The following is a 15,216-nucleotide window of genomic DNA, read 5'->3' as shown; positions in this document are numbered from 1 at the left end:
CTTGACACTTACACTTTCTTTAGCATTTACACGTACATACGTCCCCTACTTTTTTATACTCTTTCTTTTTTCAGTTTACACTTCCCACTTTCCTCTACTTTTTTGCCCTGTTCACCTTGGCTTTTCGCCCTCTTTCCCTGTCTGAACTCCTTCCTGATTTTGACCTTTTTCTGATTTTGACTCTTTTCCCGACTTGTGTCCTTTTCCCAATTGTGTCCTGTATTTTATTCTATTTTGCTTTTGAATCATAAATCCTCTGTTTGAGGTACACATTTGACCATTTTTGCATTAGTAGCACATATGACTAGTGAGCCGGTGCACCTACCTATTTGACCGATAATGGTCTACGACAAGACAAGACAAGAGACAAGTAAATTACATGTTTTTGTGTTCAAGTTTTAAGTTCAGTGTCATTTGATTGATTTATTTTCATTGTTACAGTATAGTAATTGTAGCTAGAGTTAGCAGGAAACTGGCAGGGTAAGCACCAAAAATTGTAATTAGTGTTTGAAAACTAGAGAAAAAAATGAAGTTACTACCGTCGTACAGGTATAATTTAGCTGAGCCAAGTGAGCCACATTTTCAATTATACATTCTTCTTTAACATTCATAGTGTAGGTCAAGGATAGGCACATCATATTTTGCAAAAATTACAGGTAAAATTAAACACTTTGCACGGAAAGACAAATTTATACGGAACAAATGTAAAGCGCCCGCTCCAGCTGCTATACTTACTCAGAATCGAGAAATTACATCTATTAATTTTATAAAAATAGGTCAAAACTTCCATAACCTTAAGCTAACCCGTTTCTACCGCTACCTACTTATCCCTATCTTATTCTACTCTATCCTACTCTACTTTACTATACCCTTCACAAGCAGTCCTACTTATCGATACGCAGCTGGAGCGTGTATTGTGAAGTTTTGCCCAAATTTCTGTAAGCGGCAGACTTAAGTAATACAGCTGTATTTTATGGTGACAAGTGTAGGATTACTTGTGTAAAATCGGGTAAAGTTTAGAGTTACCCCTCCGTTTTTTTATAAAAATTTCGAAAATTTACAGGAAAAATGATTTTTTGAGTTCTTATGTAATGTTTAGGTGTGTAAGTTTGGCATTAAAGTTATGTTTTTAATACGAAATGAAATGAAATCTTTTTACGTCCCACGATTATGCCGGTTAGGCTAAAGGAGATGGTGATGATGAGTAATGAATGAAATGGTGGAATGAAGAAAGTGGGAGGAAACGGGAGAACCCAGAGAAAACCCACGCACACAGTGTTTGTCCACCACAAAGTTCACTTGGCGGGGGCTGGGATCGAACCCGGGACCCCAAGCACCAGAGGTGAACGCTCTACCACTGAGCCACCGCGGCCCCCGTTTTTAATACGAGAAAAGATATCTGGAAGTAGGCACTATTTGCAAGACGCGGAAGGTTCGATGATTCAGCAGCATGCCCATTTTATGTCGAGAACAGAACCCAACGAACCCGTGCGGGGCTTCTAACCCGTTCCTACTCCTCCTCCTTCTACTACTACTACTACTACTTATACTATGGATCCGTATAGTAACACTGCACGTTTTAATGCTTTATGTTTTTTTATAGGTATAAAATAGGAGAGACAACTCTAAACGTAAGCCGTAAAATCATTATAAGTACTATACGACAGTTAAACTACACACAGGTCAAGTTACACCACTTATTGAAAAAATATAATTCTTTCACTATTTACTTATTGTCCCATAAGAGATTTGCGTTGAGCGACATGAAAGTATAGATGAAGTTCAAGGGGCCCACCAGAAATTGTTTAAGAATCATAATTCTTTCACACATTATTTTTGTATTGTTCTCCAAAATATTCGTGTTGGGCAACATGACACTACCCCAACAGCCTGTGTTAGGTGTCCAGTAAAAGCACGAATGCTATCTAACAGGCATGGCGAAGTAGGTTGGTCCGCGTGAGGGTGCGTCCATAGGGAGCAGGCACATTAGTGGTGCTGAGCATACGCAAAACCTGCTATTCACTCGAAAAACATACACTACCCCTATCCTTCCCATTGGCATCAGCAGCACATAAACTTTGAGGGGACATTTACCAGTGGGACAGTGGTATATGGAATACCACCCAGAATGCGGGAGGTTCTTCCCCGGAAAGTTTAAAAAAAAATCGTATTCGTACATTGCAATTTAAAGCTTTTTTTTATACTTAAAAAGCAAACAATAAGTTTAAAAAATTGTGTTTTATTTGTAGCTTTGGTAGTCTAGTTTTATTTTCGGAAAATGTGGTACTTAAAAAAAAAAAACACACACACACATTATTCAATGCGCTCGATTATTCAAACAATAAAATTGAACTCTGTTTTACAATTTAGGTAAATGGCACCAAGTCTATGTCAAAAACAAAATAATAATAAAAGGTAATGTGAAGTGAGCACTGAGAAACAAAGTTTCGAAAACAGGTTTTAGCCAACAAGCTTATAACTAATATAAATGTGGCTCAATAATGCATAGGTAAAAAAAAAAAATAGTTCAAAATTGTGCATTTTTTAGCTAAATTAACTCGCTTTGTTCCTTGCTATGTAAACAAAAACAGTTTGTTACTTTATAGTTTATTTCACCTTCAGCTCTATAAGGCTAAGAAATCACTGCCTTTTTTCATAATTGGAAACAAACTTTTGAACTACTTTTTTCATATTCACTTTGTCTAACATTGTTTTCCTGAACGTAGCAAACTGCCACATGGTTGAGCCTGTCTTGGGTCATAGTTGACCTAAGTTACTTGAAATATTAGGGGGGGGGGGCATGTCCCCGGTGGGATTGACGCCCTTGATCCTTGCGAAGGTACTGCCGCAACAGTTATGTACTTAACTTATACATTCTCACTGCCTCTCTTGGTGAATGTTAACTTCTTTCTATCAGTCCTCGGCACCGTTTATAGATTCATTTCTTATTTCGTACTTTCCTTCTTTTGAAAAGAACCATTTCATTCCATCATATAGAGCTCTCGAAGGTCTTAACTTCATACCACATTCCATTTCCTATTATTGAATTACATCCTTTATGCAAAAGTATATGATCGCGTCATTGTTCTTTCCCAGTAAAAAAAAGAAAGAAGAAGTAGTCTTGACATCTTTTCGTTTCCAAAGTACTTAACTTTCTCAGCATTAGGAAAAACCTCGCTCTCTTTTAATGTGACTTAATACTAAAAGATAACATCAGTTCATTCGTTTATTTTCTTAAATTATTTGCTACTCAGTTTCGCGCGAACACTACACTCTTAATATCGCAAACGTTGAATTCGTTTAGCATTTGTTTTCCCGCAGTGCTTCTGCTGGGTCCGGATACTGCCTCAGTGTGAGTGACCCCATACAGTCGGAAAGATGGGGGCCAGCATTTATTACGTCGTCGTCGTAGTAGGAGGAGGAGGAATTGGTTAGAAGCCCCGCAGGGGTTGGTTGGGTTCTGTTATCCATATAAGTATAAGTGTGACCCGCGTCTTTCCGACATAATCCCTTTTGGTGACCCCTTTTGAAATCCATCTATGTTAAGTGGGGCGTTGTTATCTCATCCATCGTAGATTTTTTGGAGAACGATAAAAAGGAAATGAGTGAAACAATTATATTGAGTGTTGTATTTACACTTCATTTATACGCATTTGGGGTCGGGGGAACTTTATGATTCGCGCTCCAATTCGTGTTCAAAGCAGGTAAGGATTCAGTTTATGACAAAGTACAGGGTAAATGATCTTCCCGATTTCAGAGTTTTAACTCACGTTTATTTATTTACAATGACATGCAAGTTACGTTAAAAAGCTCAATATGAGTGTCTTTTCTAATTCCGTACACGTCAATCCAATAGTCTAATTCTCGCCACAATCTGTCCTACATCTGTCAGTAGATTCAGCTGCTTCTTGAATGCTGTAAGGTAAAAAAAACAAAAATTAATTTATCTCCGTTTCGGATCTCTTTATATTTATATGAAATTATAAATCTAATCGAGATCCTTTATCACCACTCAAACCAAACCTTAAGATTTCTTTGGGAACTGCGGTAATATGGAAACTAGTACTCTCTCTACTCTAGGTCCATATTCCTTGCTTTCAAAGACTGTTAAACTTCATTACAGTAACAGTCTGGCCTACACCTGGTTTGTACTCTCAACACGCAGAGAAATCCAGATAGGAAACTAACTAAGATCTTAAAGGATTGGTAAACTTAGGGAATTAGGAGTAGCAGCCGTCATTCTTGGCCCAGCTATTATATTACGTCTATCATTTTAAGACTCTAGGTTAGAAAAGTAAACCGCACACTAATTCTTTCATACACGAAAGTCGCAGTGTGAAAATAGAAATACCAGCCAGGCTTCACTACAGCCTGACTGTACGGGGATCGAACCCACATCGCAACCTGGATTCAAAATTTCATGGGAAAAACATCCAGCACCTGGAGATTTCAAAAACCTAAGTGTCCTGGGTTCACTCTCTCCCTAGGATCACCCCAAGAACAAATTACTTTATATTCTCTCTAACCATTAAGCTAGAGCCCATTTAAGCCATCATTTTGACGTAGAGCTCAAAACTCCCACTTTATTTTTTAATTCCTACTCCTATCTCGAGAATTCACCTAAGCTATGACAAGAGACTGCTTTCTCTAGCGGGACTGGAAGTCAAGGACTAACATATCCACTGACCATCCAGTAACTACTCTAAAGGACAAACTAACGGGAAAAAGATCACTTGCTAATTCCCTTCAGACTGCACAGCTACCGGCATAGACCACTACCCTACAAGCTTCCCTAGCTGAAACAGCGAAAGCCATTTAAAAAAAAGCCTTTTTATATGTTTTGCCGGGGACAGAAAAAATTTAACTTAGCAACAGTTCTGGAAACTTCTACAGCAATGGAAAATTACTAGAAAAGTAAGTAACAAAGAGAAATCTTCAAAAACTAGCTTTTCTACCAGATCTATAATCAAGTGGGCGCGAGAGTAATATTCGATCTAACTAACTGAAACTTAATATTAAAAAAAAAGTATATATAAATGATTGTGATAATTCTCTAATTGATATTTATATATAATTACATATTATAAACATAGTAAAAGTATATATTTTACGCTATACTTATATTAAATAAATGCTGTCAGGCCTGACTTACTAATTAATATACACAGCTTAATTTTATATCTATATTTAATATTTGGTCTAGGAATTAATTCGTGCGGTTGGTACGCACACATTGAAGCTGTAGTACAAACACAAAATACATAAATACCTTAAGAAAAATATTGTCCATCGCTAGCCACCACTTTCGCCCATCTGTCAGGCAATGTACGGATTCCGTGGCGAAAGAAGTCCTCATCCTTGGAAGCGATCCAGTCAGAGACCCATGTTTCGATATCTTCTGAAGAAGTAAACCGCTGTCCAATCAAATCGTTGTTCATGAAATCGAACAAGTAGTAGTCCGAAGGAGCAACGTCTGGTGAATACGGCGGGTGGGGTAAAACTTCCCATCCGACATTTTCTAAATAGGTTTTGACCGGTTTTGCGACATGTGGGCGAGCGTTATCATGTTGAAGAATAAGTTTATCATGTCTGTTCTCCCATTCTGGTCGTGTTCTGGCCAGAGCTTCCTTCAAACGCATTAATTGTCGTCGATAACGTTCTCCATTCATAGTTTCACCCGGTTGCAGCAGCTCATAGTACACCACACCTTTCATATCCCACCATATGCACAGCATAACCTTTGCACAGTGAATATCTCGTTTTGGTTGTGATGGGCCTGGTTCACCTGGTTTCACCCAGGCCTTTTTTCGTTTAGAGTTCTCGTAATGGATCCACTTCTCATCACCCGTAATAATTCGATGCAGAAACCCCTTTCTGCTCTGTCGTTGAAGCAGCAATTCGCAAATGGTTTTTCGTCTTTCAACGTCTCTGTCTTTCAATTCATGTGGAACCCAATGTGACATCTTTTGAATCATTCCCATGGCTTTCAAGCGTTTGGAGACTGTTGTTTGATCAACGCCTAATGCTGCTGCAAGTTGTTCCTGCGTTTGACACGAATCCTGCTCGAGCAATGCTGTCAATTCTTCGTCTTGAAATTTTTTTGGCTGTCCAGCTCGCTCTTGGTCTGCCAAGCCGAAATCACCACTTCTAAACCGTGCAAACCACTTCTGACACGTTCGCTCAGCTAGAGCATGGTCACCATACACTTCCACCAAAATACGATGACTTTCAGTCGCACTTTTCTGCATGTTAAAGTAATGCAGCAGGACACCCCGCAAAAACACTTTATCAGGCACAAATTGCGCCATGTTCACTTCACTACAAACTGGTGTTGTTGACGCTTTAATCCACTACCCTATACTACGAACGATACGCGATGACAGGGGTTTGCAACACATGTGTGGATACACGGAACTGTGGGACGCTCCGTTCGTTGCGCCATCTCTTGTCCACCCGCACGAATTAATTCCTAGACCAAATATTAAAATATATCATGCATAATCAAGCAAGGTAACGAAGTGCCCCTTGCAATGCGTGCTGGAAGTTTAGCTAAATTTTTAGGTAGGAGTGGCTGATACACTGGTTTTTAACATAGGTAACCGAACAAGCAAGGAAGCAGAATCTGATGATCACGATTAGCTTACCTTATCAATTGATTTGATAACCTTCTGTTGTTCCCTCCTGACGTCCTGAAGCCATTGTAGAGGTGCCCCGTACTGCTGGAAAATAAAATGTTCTCTTATCCTCTTCCACCTGCGGGAAAAGCCATGTCTATACCATGTGTAGGTGGAAAATATATCTACAGTGTCCTCCAGGAAACAAATAGGACCATACATTTTTTAGAGGTAACCACTCCTGTCACCACGGCATGGCGCGTCCTCAGGTTGCGGATCGAGGAGAAGGCCTCTAGATATAGAGGTTAGCTGCGAATATACTGAATAAGCAGTCGCGGACAGACGACTAGGAGTGGTCCTCCAGCTTGGGGGTTTGGGTAAGGCTAACACCCTCATCCTGTAAAAAAAGGTACTTGTTCAGAAACATTCACAAAAGCCTCGGACAAGGACTGCTAACTTGGCACGACATCAGTAAAAGAAAATGGACATGAGATTTGGAACATGGAACATTAGAAGTCTTTATAGGGCAGGCGCGTTAAAATCTGTAACGAGTGAGTTAGAGAAATACAGGATGGACTTAGTAGGAGTTCAGGAAGTTAGGTGGGAAGGAAAGGATCTGAAAATTCCGGAAATTTTACGTTCTTTTACGGGGAAGGAAATAAAAATCACCAGTTAGGAACAGGGTTTTTCGTTCACAAACGAATATTACCAGCAATTAAACGGGTTGAATTTGTTACTGACAGACTTTCTTTTATTACTCTTAAGGGACGGTGGTGTAATATTATTGTTTTAAATGTACATGCTCCAACTGAAGATAAGGGTGACGATATAAAAGATAGTTTTTACGAAGAAGTGGAACGGATATTTGACCAACTCCCGCGATACCATATGAAGATTCTATTAGGGGATTTCAATGCTAAGGTAGGACGAGAGGATATTTTCAAACCGATTATAGGGAACGAAAGTTTGCATAAGGAAAGTAATGACAACGGTGTTAGACTCGTGAACTTTGCAACATCCAAAAACCTAATCGTGAAGAGTACAAAATTCCCACATCGCGACGTTCATAAATACACTTGGACATCACCAGACGGAAAAACACATAATCAAATTGATCACGTTTTAGTAGATAGAAGAAGACAATCTAGCATAATTGACGTCCGGTCGTTTAGAGGGGCTGATTGTGACACTGATCACTACCTGGTAGCAGCGATAATACGGGAGAGATTATCGTTGAATAAAGGTAATACTCAATGTCCGAAAACGGAGAGATTTAGTTTAAAGAAATTAGAAAAGAGCCAGGTAAGAGAGGAATACCAGATTGAAGTTTCGAATAGATTCTCGGCTTTAGAAGACTCGGAGTGCACTAGTGTTGAGGATACTTGGATTGAAATTAGAGATAGCATCAAAAGTTCAGCAATAGAAAAATTGGGACACGCGGAAATACGTAGGAACAAACCATGGTTCGACCAAGAATGCATTAAACTAGTAGAGAAGAGAAAACAGGCAAAATTACGCTGGCTACAAAATCCGAATGAAATAACTACACAAAATTTCGCAGATATCAGGCGGGAAACTTCCAAAACTTTTAGAACAAAGAAACGGGATTTTTTGAAAGCTAAAATTAAGGAACTAGAAGATAATAGTAAAAATAAAAATATTCGGGACATGTATAAGGGGATCAGCGAATTTAAGAAAGGCTATCAACCTCGTGCTTATATATTAAAGAAATCTGACGGAACAGTTCTCACTGATACGGATAGCCTCTTAAATAGATGGAAAGATTTCTTTGGTGATTTGCTGAACACGCAGCCAAAAACTAATGTGCGTGGAGAAAAGGAGATACACACCGCAGAACCGTATATTCCAGAACCCAATCGAATAGAAGTGGAAGCCGCTATAAAGAAATTAAAGAAACATAAATCTCCGGGTGTAGATGAAATTCCGGCTGAGTTAATTTTAGCTGGAGGCGAAAAATTGTGGAACAAGATACACAAACTCATTCTCCTTGTATGGAACAAGGAAGAATTGCCACAAGAATGGAAAGAGTCAATCATTGTTCCAATTCACAAGAAAGGCGACAAAACTGACTGTAATAATTATCGAGGCATTTCTCTTCTGTCAACATCCTATAAAATCCTTTCAAATATTCTGTTAGCAAGATTGACCCCATACGCAGATGAAATTATTGGAGATTATCAGTGGGGATTTAGACGAAATCGATCAACTATCGACCAAATATTTACCATTCGCCAAATACTCGAAAAGAAGTGGGAATACAATACCCCGGTACATCAACTATTTATTGATTTTAGAAAGGCTTACGACTCGGTTAGGAGAGAAACATTATACAACGTCCTTACAGAGCTTGGAATACCGAGAAAGCTAATTAGATTAATTAAGATATGTTTAAGTGAATCCCAAAGTAAAGTCCGGGTAGGAAAATTTTTGTCCACGAAATTCCACGTCGAAAATGGCCTGAAACAAGGAGATGCGTTGTCGCCATTATTATTTAACTTTGTGCTGGAATACGCCATAAGGAAAATCAAAGATAGCAACCAGGGCCTAGAGTTGAACGGCATTCACCAGGTTATGGCATATGCTGATGATGTAAATTTAATAGGGGAGGATAGGAGAACAGTAGAAATAAATGCAGAGATCTTATTAAACGCTTGCAGGGACATGGGTTTAGAAGTAAATGCAGAGAAAACTAAATACATGGAAGTGCGTCGGGACCGGAATATGGCAAATTGTGGAGGCGTTAAACTATTAAATAATACTTTTGATAAAGTGGATACTTTCAAATATTTAGGATCAATATTAACAGACGAAAATCATATTCACGAAGAAATTAAATGTCGACTAAAAGCAGGGAATTCGTGTTACTATTCGGTTCAAAATCTCTTGTCGTCGCGAATTCTGTCGAGGAATTTGAAGTATAAAATATATAAAATGATAATCATGCCTGTTGTTCTGTATGGTTGCGAAACATGGTCGCTTACTCTGAGGGAAGAACATAGACTGAAAGTATTTGAGAACAGGATCCTGAGAAGAATATTCGGACCCAAGAGGAACGAGAATGGGGAATGGCGGAAGCTTCATAACGAGGAACTACATAGTTTATACGGTTTACCCAACATTGTTAGGGTCGTCAAGTCTAGGAGGCTTAGGTGGGCAGGTCATGTAGCTAGAATGGAAGAAAGTAGAAACGTTTTCAAAGTCTTGACTGGTAGACCCATAGGAAAACGACCATTAGGAAGACCTAGGCGCAGATGAGAGGATAATATTAAGATGGATCTCGCAGAGATAGGAATACAAAGTAGAAACTGGATCCAATTAGCTAAGGATAGAAGTCAGTGGAGAGCTTTTGTGAACGCGGCAGTGAACCTCCGGGTTCCATAGGCCATAGAGTTAGTTAGTTAACCACAAAACACTTTCATCTTGGGGGAGTCACGGATATGTACTTCATAACCATGAGAATTTCCCAAAGCTCAGTTCTTCACATTTTGTTTGTTTACTTTTCTCGAAGGATGGAAGGTAGCCTTATCACTAAACACAACTGACTCAATGAGACCACCTCTGTGCTCTCTCCAGAAGGTTTTGCTCCACAACGCGGAACTCAAGTTCAACAGTGTGGCCAATACCTTCAAGACTATGTGAATGACCGTCGTAAATTAAAAACTACCGTTGAAAGAATTTATTTCGTATTTTTGCACTGCTGGAGAATTAGAATAGAATCCTAATACTTCGTTGGCGTACTATTCATTAATAATTTACTTTTATTTCTATCAGCAGATAGAAGCAATTCGAAGTTAAATGCAAAAATTGGTGGATCATTAAGAGGGTTTCAACATGGCATTGACGTGTGTGTATATGTCAGCCGATGTGTATATGGTGTGTTTGCAGCATGCGTTGTCAACGGAAAAGGAGGAAGTTATGGGATTGCTAATTGGTGAGGTAAGTACAATCAATTCCAATTTTCAGTGTTTGAGTCTTCTAATAGATTGTATGTAAAAATATATCTCCTTGACAGGCTTTACTTTGAGTAAGCAGATCAGAACGGATTAATCGAACAGTTCAAACAATCTAAATAAATTGATATTTGCAAAACTATATCGTATCTTCGGAAGTGAGATCCAAAACATTAAAAAAAAAAAATGGATGTCAACAAACTTTGTAGGATCAGTACTGTAGTTGCAACTAATAATTACGACAACGCGCACTTTTAGCTTCTACAAAGCAGTTAAGGATTGGTTAGGCAGTAGTGTAACTAAGGATGCATAAGCCTTCCCGCAAAAAATGTCAAAAGGACCTTCTCCTTCCATGTTCACTAAGGCACGTAAAATTTATAGAGAACATATTTTTCACGTTAGATGATTGATCTAGTCTGTCACTACTTCCTACTCTCATTATTATTAAGCAATTTCGTGGCACTAAAAAAGTTTCTAGGTCATTAGGAGTAGGAGCCAGATGAAGAGAGATATTATGGTAGTGGGCAGCAGCTCTACCATTACCACACTGAGGCTGAAGATGATTGACATCGGCAAGGCTCAGATGTGGACAAAAACAGGCAGGGACAGGATGTCCTCTATGGCTGTTTCACTGCAAGGTGGAAGGACCTCGGATACCACCACTTTACTCAGTCCCTAAGAAACAACATGGAAAGAGACATAAGAAAATGTAACATTAGGGAATATGACACTACTGTTTCACAGAGGGTCGTCCCAGGCAGTGGAGGGAAACAAAGCAGGACCTCCTCGATCGTTATCAAACGAAACCCCTGCAGCATAGGAACCTGGAATGTGCGATCGCTGTTACACTGTAAAAAACTGGAAAATCTAAAGAAAGAAATGGAACACATGAAGATAGATAATTTGGGAATCAGCGAAGTTAGACATGAGTGACTGGAACACTGTAGTCGGCAAAGGGAAAAAAGAGAATGTAATGGGAATTTCTGTCTAGGAGAAAGGAATCCGAGAGGTGCACGACTAGTTGAGTTCTGCAAAAGCCATAATCCGAGTGTAACAAATACCCTCTTGGAACAAACCTGAGAAGAAGACACACATGGACAAGATCAGGAGACAAAGAAAGATACCAAATAGACTATATACTGGTCCAACAGGCAGTTACAAATCAAGTGAAGAACAGTAAGAGTTACGCAGGAGCAGACGTTGACTCAGACCATAATTTATTTTTGATGAAGAGCGAATTCCGACTAAAGAAGAAAAGAGTGATAGCACCAAACAAAAGGTGGAACACAGTCAAGCTAAGAAGGAATGAAACACGAAAAAGGAATATCCAACTGCGACAGACAGAGACGTCTAAGGTAGCTTTAGCAGGTTATAACATCAACTCGAAATGGGAAGCCATGAAAGCAGGGATTTTAAAAGAAGCCGCCGAGCTCATAGGAAGAGAATCGAGAACCCAATATAAACCCTGGATAACAGCAAAAATATTGCAAATGATGGAGAAAAGATGATAGTTCAAGATAGCAAACAATGAAGAGGAATATAGAAGGTGCAGAAATCACATCAACAGAAAAGTAAAAAAGGCCAGAGAAAACTGGATAAAGAACGTATAAGGAAATTGAGGAAAATATCGTCAAAGGTAATACAGAAACAGCATATAGAAAGTGTAGAAAACAGTTCGGTGAGAAAAAGAAATGCATAGACATTATCATAGAAAAGGACGGGACAACGCTAATAGAAGAGCAGATAGCAAAAAGAAGGAAGGAATACATTGAAGAACTCTAAAAAGGAGACAGAGTAAACGAAGAAGAGATAGAGAAGGAAGAAGACGTCGATGAAAATGAATTAGGACCATCATTTTTACAATCCGAATTTGACAATGCTTTGGAGAAAATGCAACATGGTAAAGCCCCAGAAATAGATCAAATACCAACGGAAGTAATTAAGAATCTCGGAATTGTAAGAAAGAAGAAACTATTTAATCTTATTAATGAAATGTACATCTCGGGAAAATACCAAGAGACTTCGAGAAAAGCATATTGGTCCCTATCCCGAAGAGAAAAGGCGCACGGAAATGCGAAGAACACAGAACGTTAAGTTTGCTTTCCCATGCTTCCCATACTGTGCAAAATTATTGCACAACGAATGGAAGGGAAAACCGAAGGACGGCTATCGGAGGACCAGTTTGGATTCAGGAAAAAAAGGGAACAAGGGAAGCAATACTGAGTCTACGGTTGATCATGAAACAGCACATCAGTATAGACAAACCAATTGCGATAGCATTTGTAGATATAGAGAAAGATTTTGACAACGTAGATTGGAATATCATGTTCGGAGCGTTGAAGAATCTGAAGGTGGATTACAGAGACAGAAGAATAATATACCAAATTTGTAGGAACCAGACAGCTGTTATAGGAAGAAAACAGAAGGAAGCAAGAATAAGTAAGGCAAGGCAAGGATGTGGACTTTCACCTCTTCTGTTCAACGTCTATATAGAAGAGGCTATGAAAGAATTCTTTGATAAAAATGAGAAGGGCGTAAAATTAAATTACCAGGTTTTCAGCACAAGGTTTGCTGATGACATAGCACTGATAGCGAGAACAAAGGGGAGTTGCAGGAAGCACTTTCAAACTTGAACGACCAACTGGAAAAACATGCAAAATGAAGATAAATAAGAAGAAAACCAAAGTGATAAAGTGTACAAGAGCAGGATAGGAAGGGGCAAACCTATGGCTAGAGTGAGACATATCAAACAAGCTTTCTCTACCATCTCCAGGCACATTTCCGGAAATAAACTGCCTACATACTGTTTGTGGTTCAATCGCAACCCATTCCACCTAATAAGTAAATTTCGCCGTAAGCGGCGCATATGTTCATCCGAGATGTTCATACATATAAACTCTTTAGAAAAAGGACCTGAATTTTTGCATCTTTAGCTATGATCCATCCTTTAATTAAACCAATTGTACTACCGAAAATTTCAAAAACTATAAATAGAAGGGGGAAAGGATCTTCGTTCATATTTGTCATATATATATATATATAAATGAAACGGTAAATAGAGCTATGACGTAATGTTCCCTTTGCGCTGTAATTCAAAGACCATAATAGCTTTGTATACTCTAAAATGTTGAGTGGAAAGATACTTGTAATGAGCATCAACAGAGGAAACAGTTGCAGCGAATAAAAATCTCCAACCGAAGCTGTATTTAAAGTAACCAAATCTTGAATATAAATTGTTCTTTAAAATTCTGACGAAGAATTAGTGTTCGCTGTTTAATTCTAACAAAAAGATGTATAGTAATGCTGTTAAAATTATTCAAATATTTGAATAATGAATATTCAACAATAACAACAAAAAAATCATTATTCGTATTTTAACACCAGTAACTGAAGAGATACATATATCACCAAAAAATATTTTAACTTTCGTGTAAACCCTGCGTCTTCTTCAGAAAAGGCTAAATTCATGTAATTCCGAAGATATCAACTCTGCTTTTCACCCGAAGAAAATATAAGTCATAGTGATATGTTCATTGGTTTCAGATAATTATTTGCTATACCCACTAACTATGTATTTTTACTCCAGTTTTGGTAACTTTTTTTTTTTTTTTTTTTAAAGTAAAATTCATACAAAGTCGTTAAAAGTGACTTAGTGATTTTTCATCATTCTTAAAAGAGAATTAAAAATAAATAAATAAAAACAATGAGCAGGAAAAAACTCTAAATATGAATAATGCAGATATTAACAAGTGATACTTTAACTCCGTTGTTTTTCGGATGATCCTATTTTCTCTAAATTTTCCAAAGAAACAACTCGTTAAGATAGATATAAAAGGAAGCAACAAAGATAAGTGATGTTGAAAAAACTTCCAAAGGGGAATGATATTATGCACAAAAATTGACACAGAATACAAAGGTGAATTCACCATTTATTTAAGTCTGAAAGTTCTGGTCAGATATTGTGGCAAATGAATGATCCACAACACGTACCAAATTTATTTAATGCGTACTTCGTTAAGGATTTGGATTAGTATGCTAATAGGCTTTCAGTTTGTATATTTTAAGAAAAAATTAAATGAAATATGAGTTTAACATCCCGGAACCGTGCTCTGTAGGATAAAGGAAACGGATGTGAAATACAAAATAATGATGACGGAAAAGAAGGATTGGGTAGACGGGAAGGCCCACGGGAATGATACCATCAGGTGATCTGGGATCCTTCCAGGAAACCCTTCATTTGATCTATTGTGCTTCCAGTGCCTAACCAATTTAAGCAGAGTCTTTAATATGTTAAGAAGTGAGATTGTACACTCCTCGGAGGGGAAGAAAAAATCGTGCCCTAGCTTATGGCAATTTAAAATCATATTTCGTACTATCGTAGCAGGTAGAAGCAATTTTCTCAAAGCAGTCACAATAATAAACAAAAACTTACAATACTTCTTGGTAGTTTGTATTGCTTCAGTAGTACTTTGATTGTTTTTTTTTCCTTACGGTATTCCTGTGTGAAGTACAGCAAAATAGGTAAAAAGAAAATTACCACCGATTTTAGTCGTCAAGAGACCAAGGAAAAATGCGTCAAATGTTCAGGATCTCGTCAAAGAGTGCGAAAAATCTTGTCATGTTTTCCTATA

General features: G+C 38.2%; 1 protein-coding gene across 3 annotated transcripts in view; it reads left to right on the top strand.

Moving 5' to 3' along the window:
• The first annotated feature begins 209 nt into the window (after positions 1–209).
• LOC145660663 (lys-63-specific deubiquitinase BRCC36-like) overlaps positions 210–15,216 on the top strand; it is a 39,877-nt gene continuing 24,870 nt past the window's right edge. Inside the window, exons 1-2 of one of the 3 annotated variants that reach the window (XM_081725981.1) lie at positions 214–480; positions 10,410–10,571. In XM_081725981.1, the coding sequence (XP_081582107.1) occupies positions 10,467–10,571 (105 nt within the window). In that variant the 5' untranslated portion in view covers positions 214–480; positions 10,410–10,466. Of the gene's footprint in view, positions 481–10,406; positions 10,572–15,216 lie in introns of all 3 variants that reach the window. The other 2 variants (XM_081725980.1, XM_081725982.1) reach the window with 2 other exon arrangements.

Source organism: Thermobia domestica, chromosome 9 (assembly GCF_964235325.1).
Source record: "Thermobia domestica chromosome 9, izTheDome1.hap1.1, whole genome shotgun sequence".
Taxonomy (NCBI): Eukaryota; Metazoa; Arthropoda; class Insecta; order Zygentoma; family Lepismatidae; genus Thermobia; species Thermobia domestica.
The sequence above is the reverse complement of the archived record's forward strand: the minus strand, read 5'-3'. Positions and strand labels throughout refer to the sequence as shown.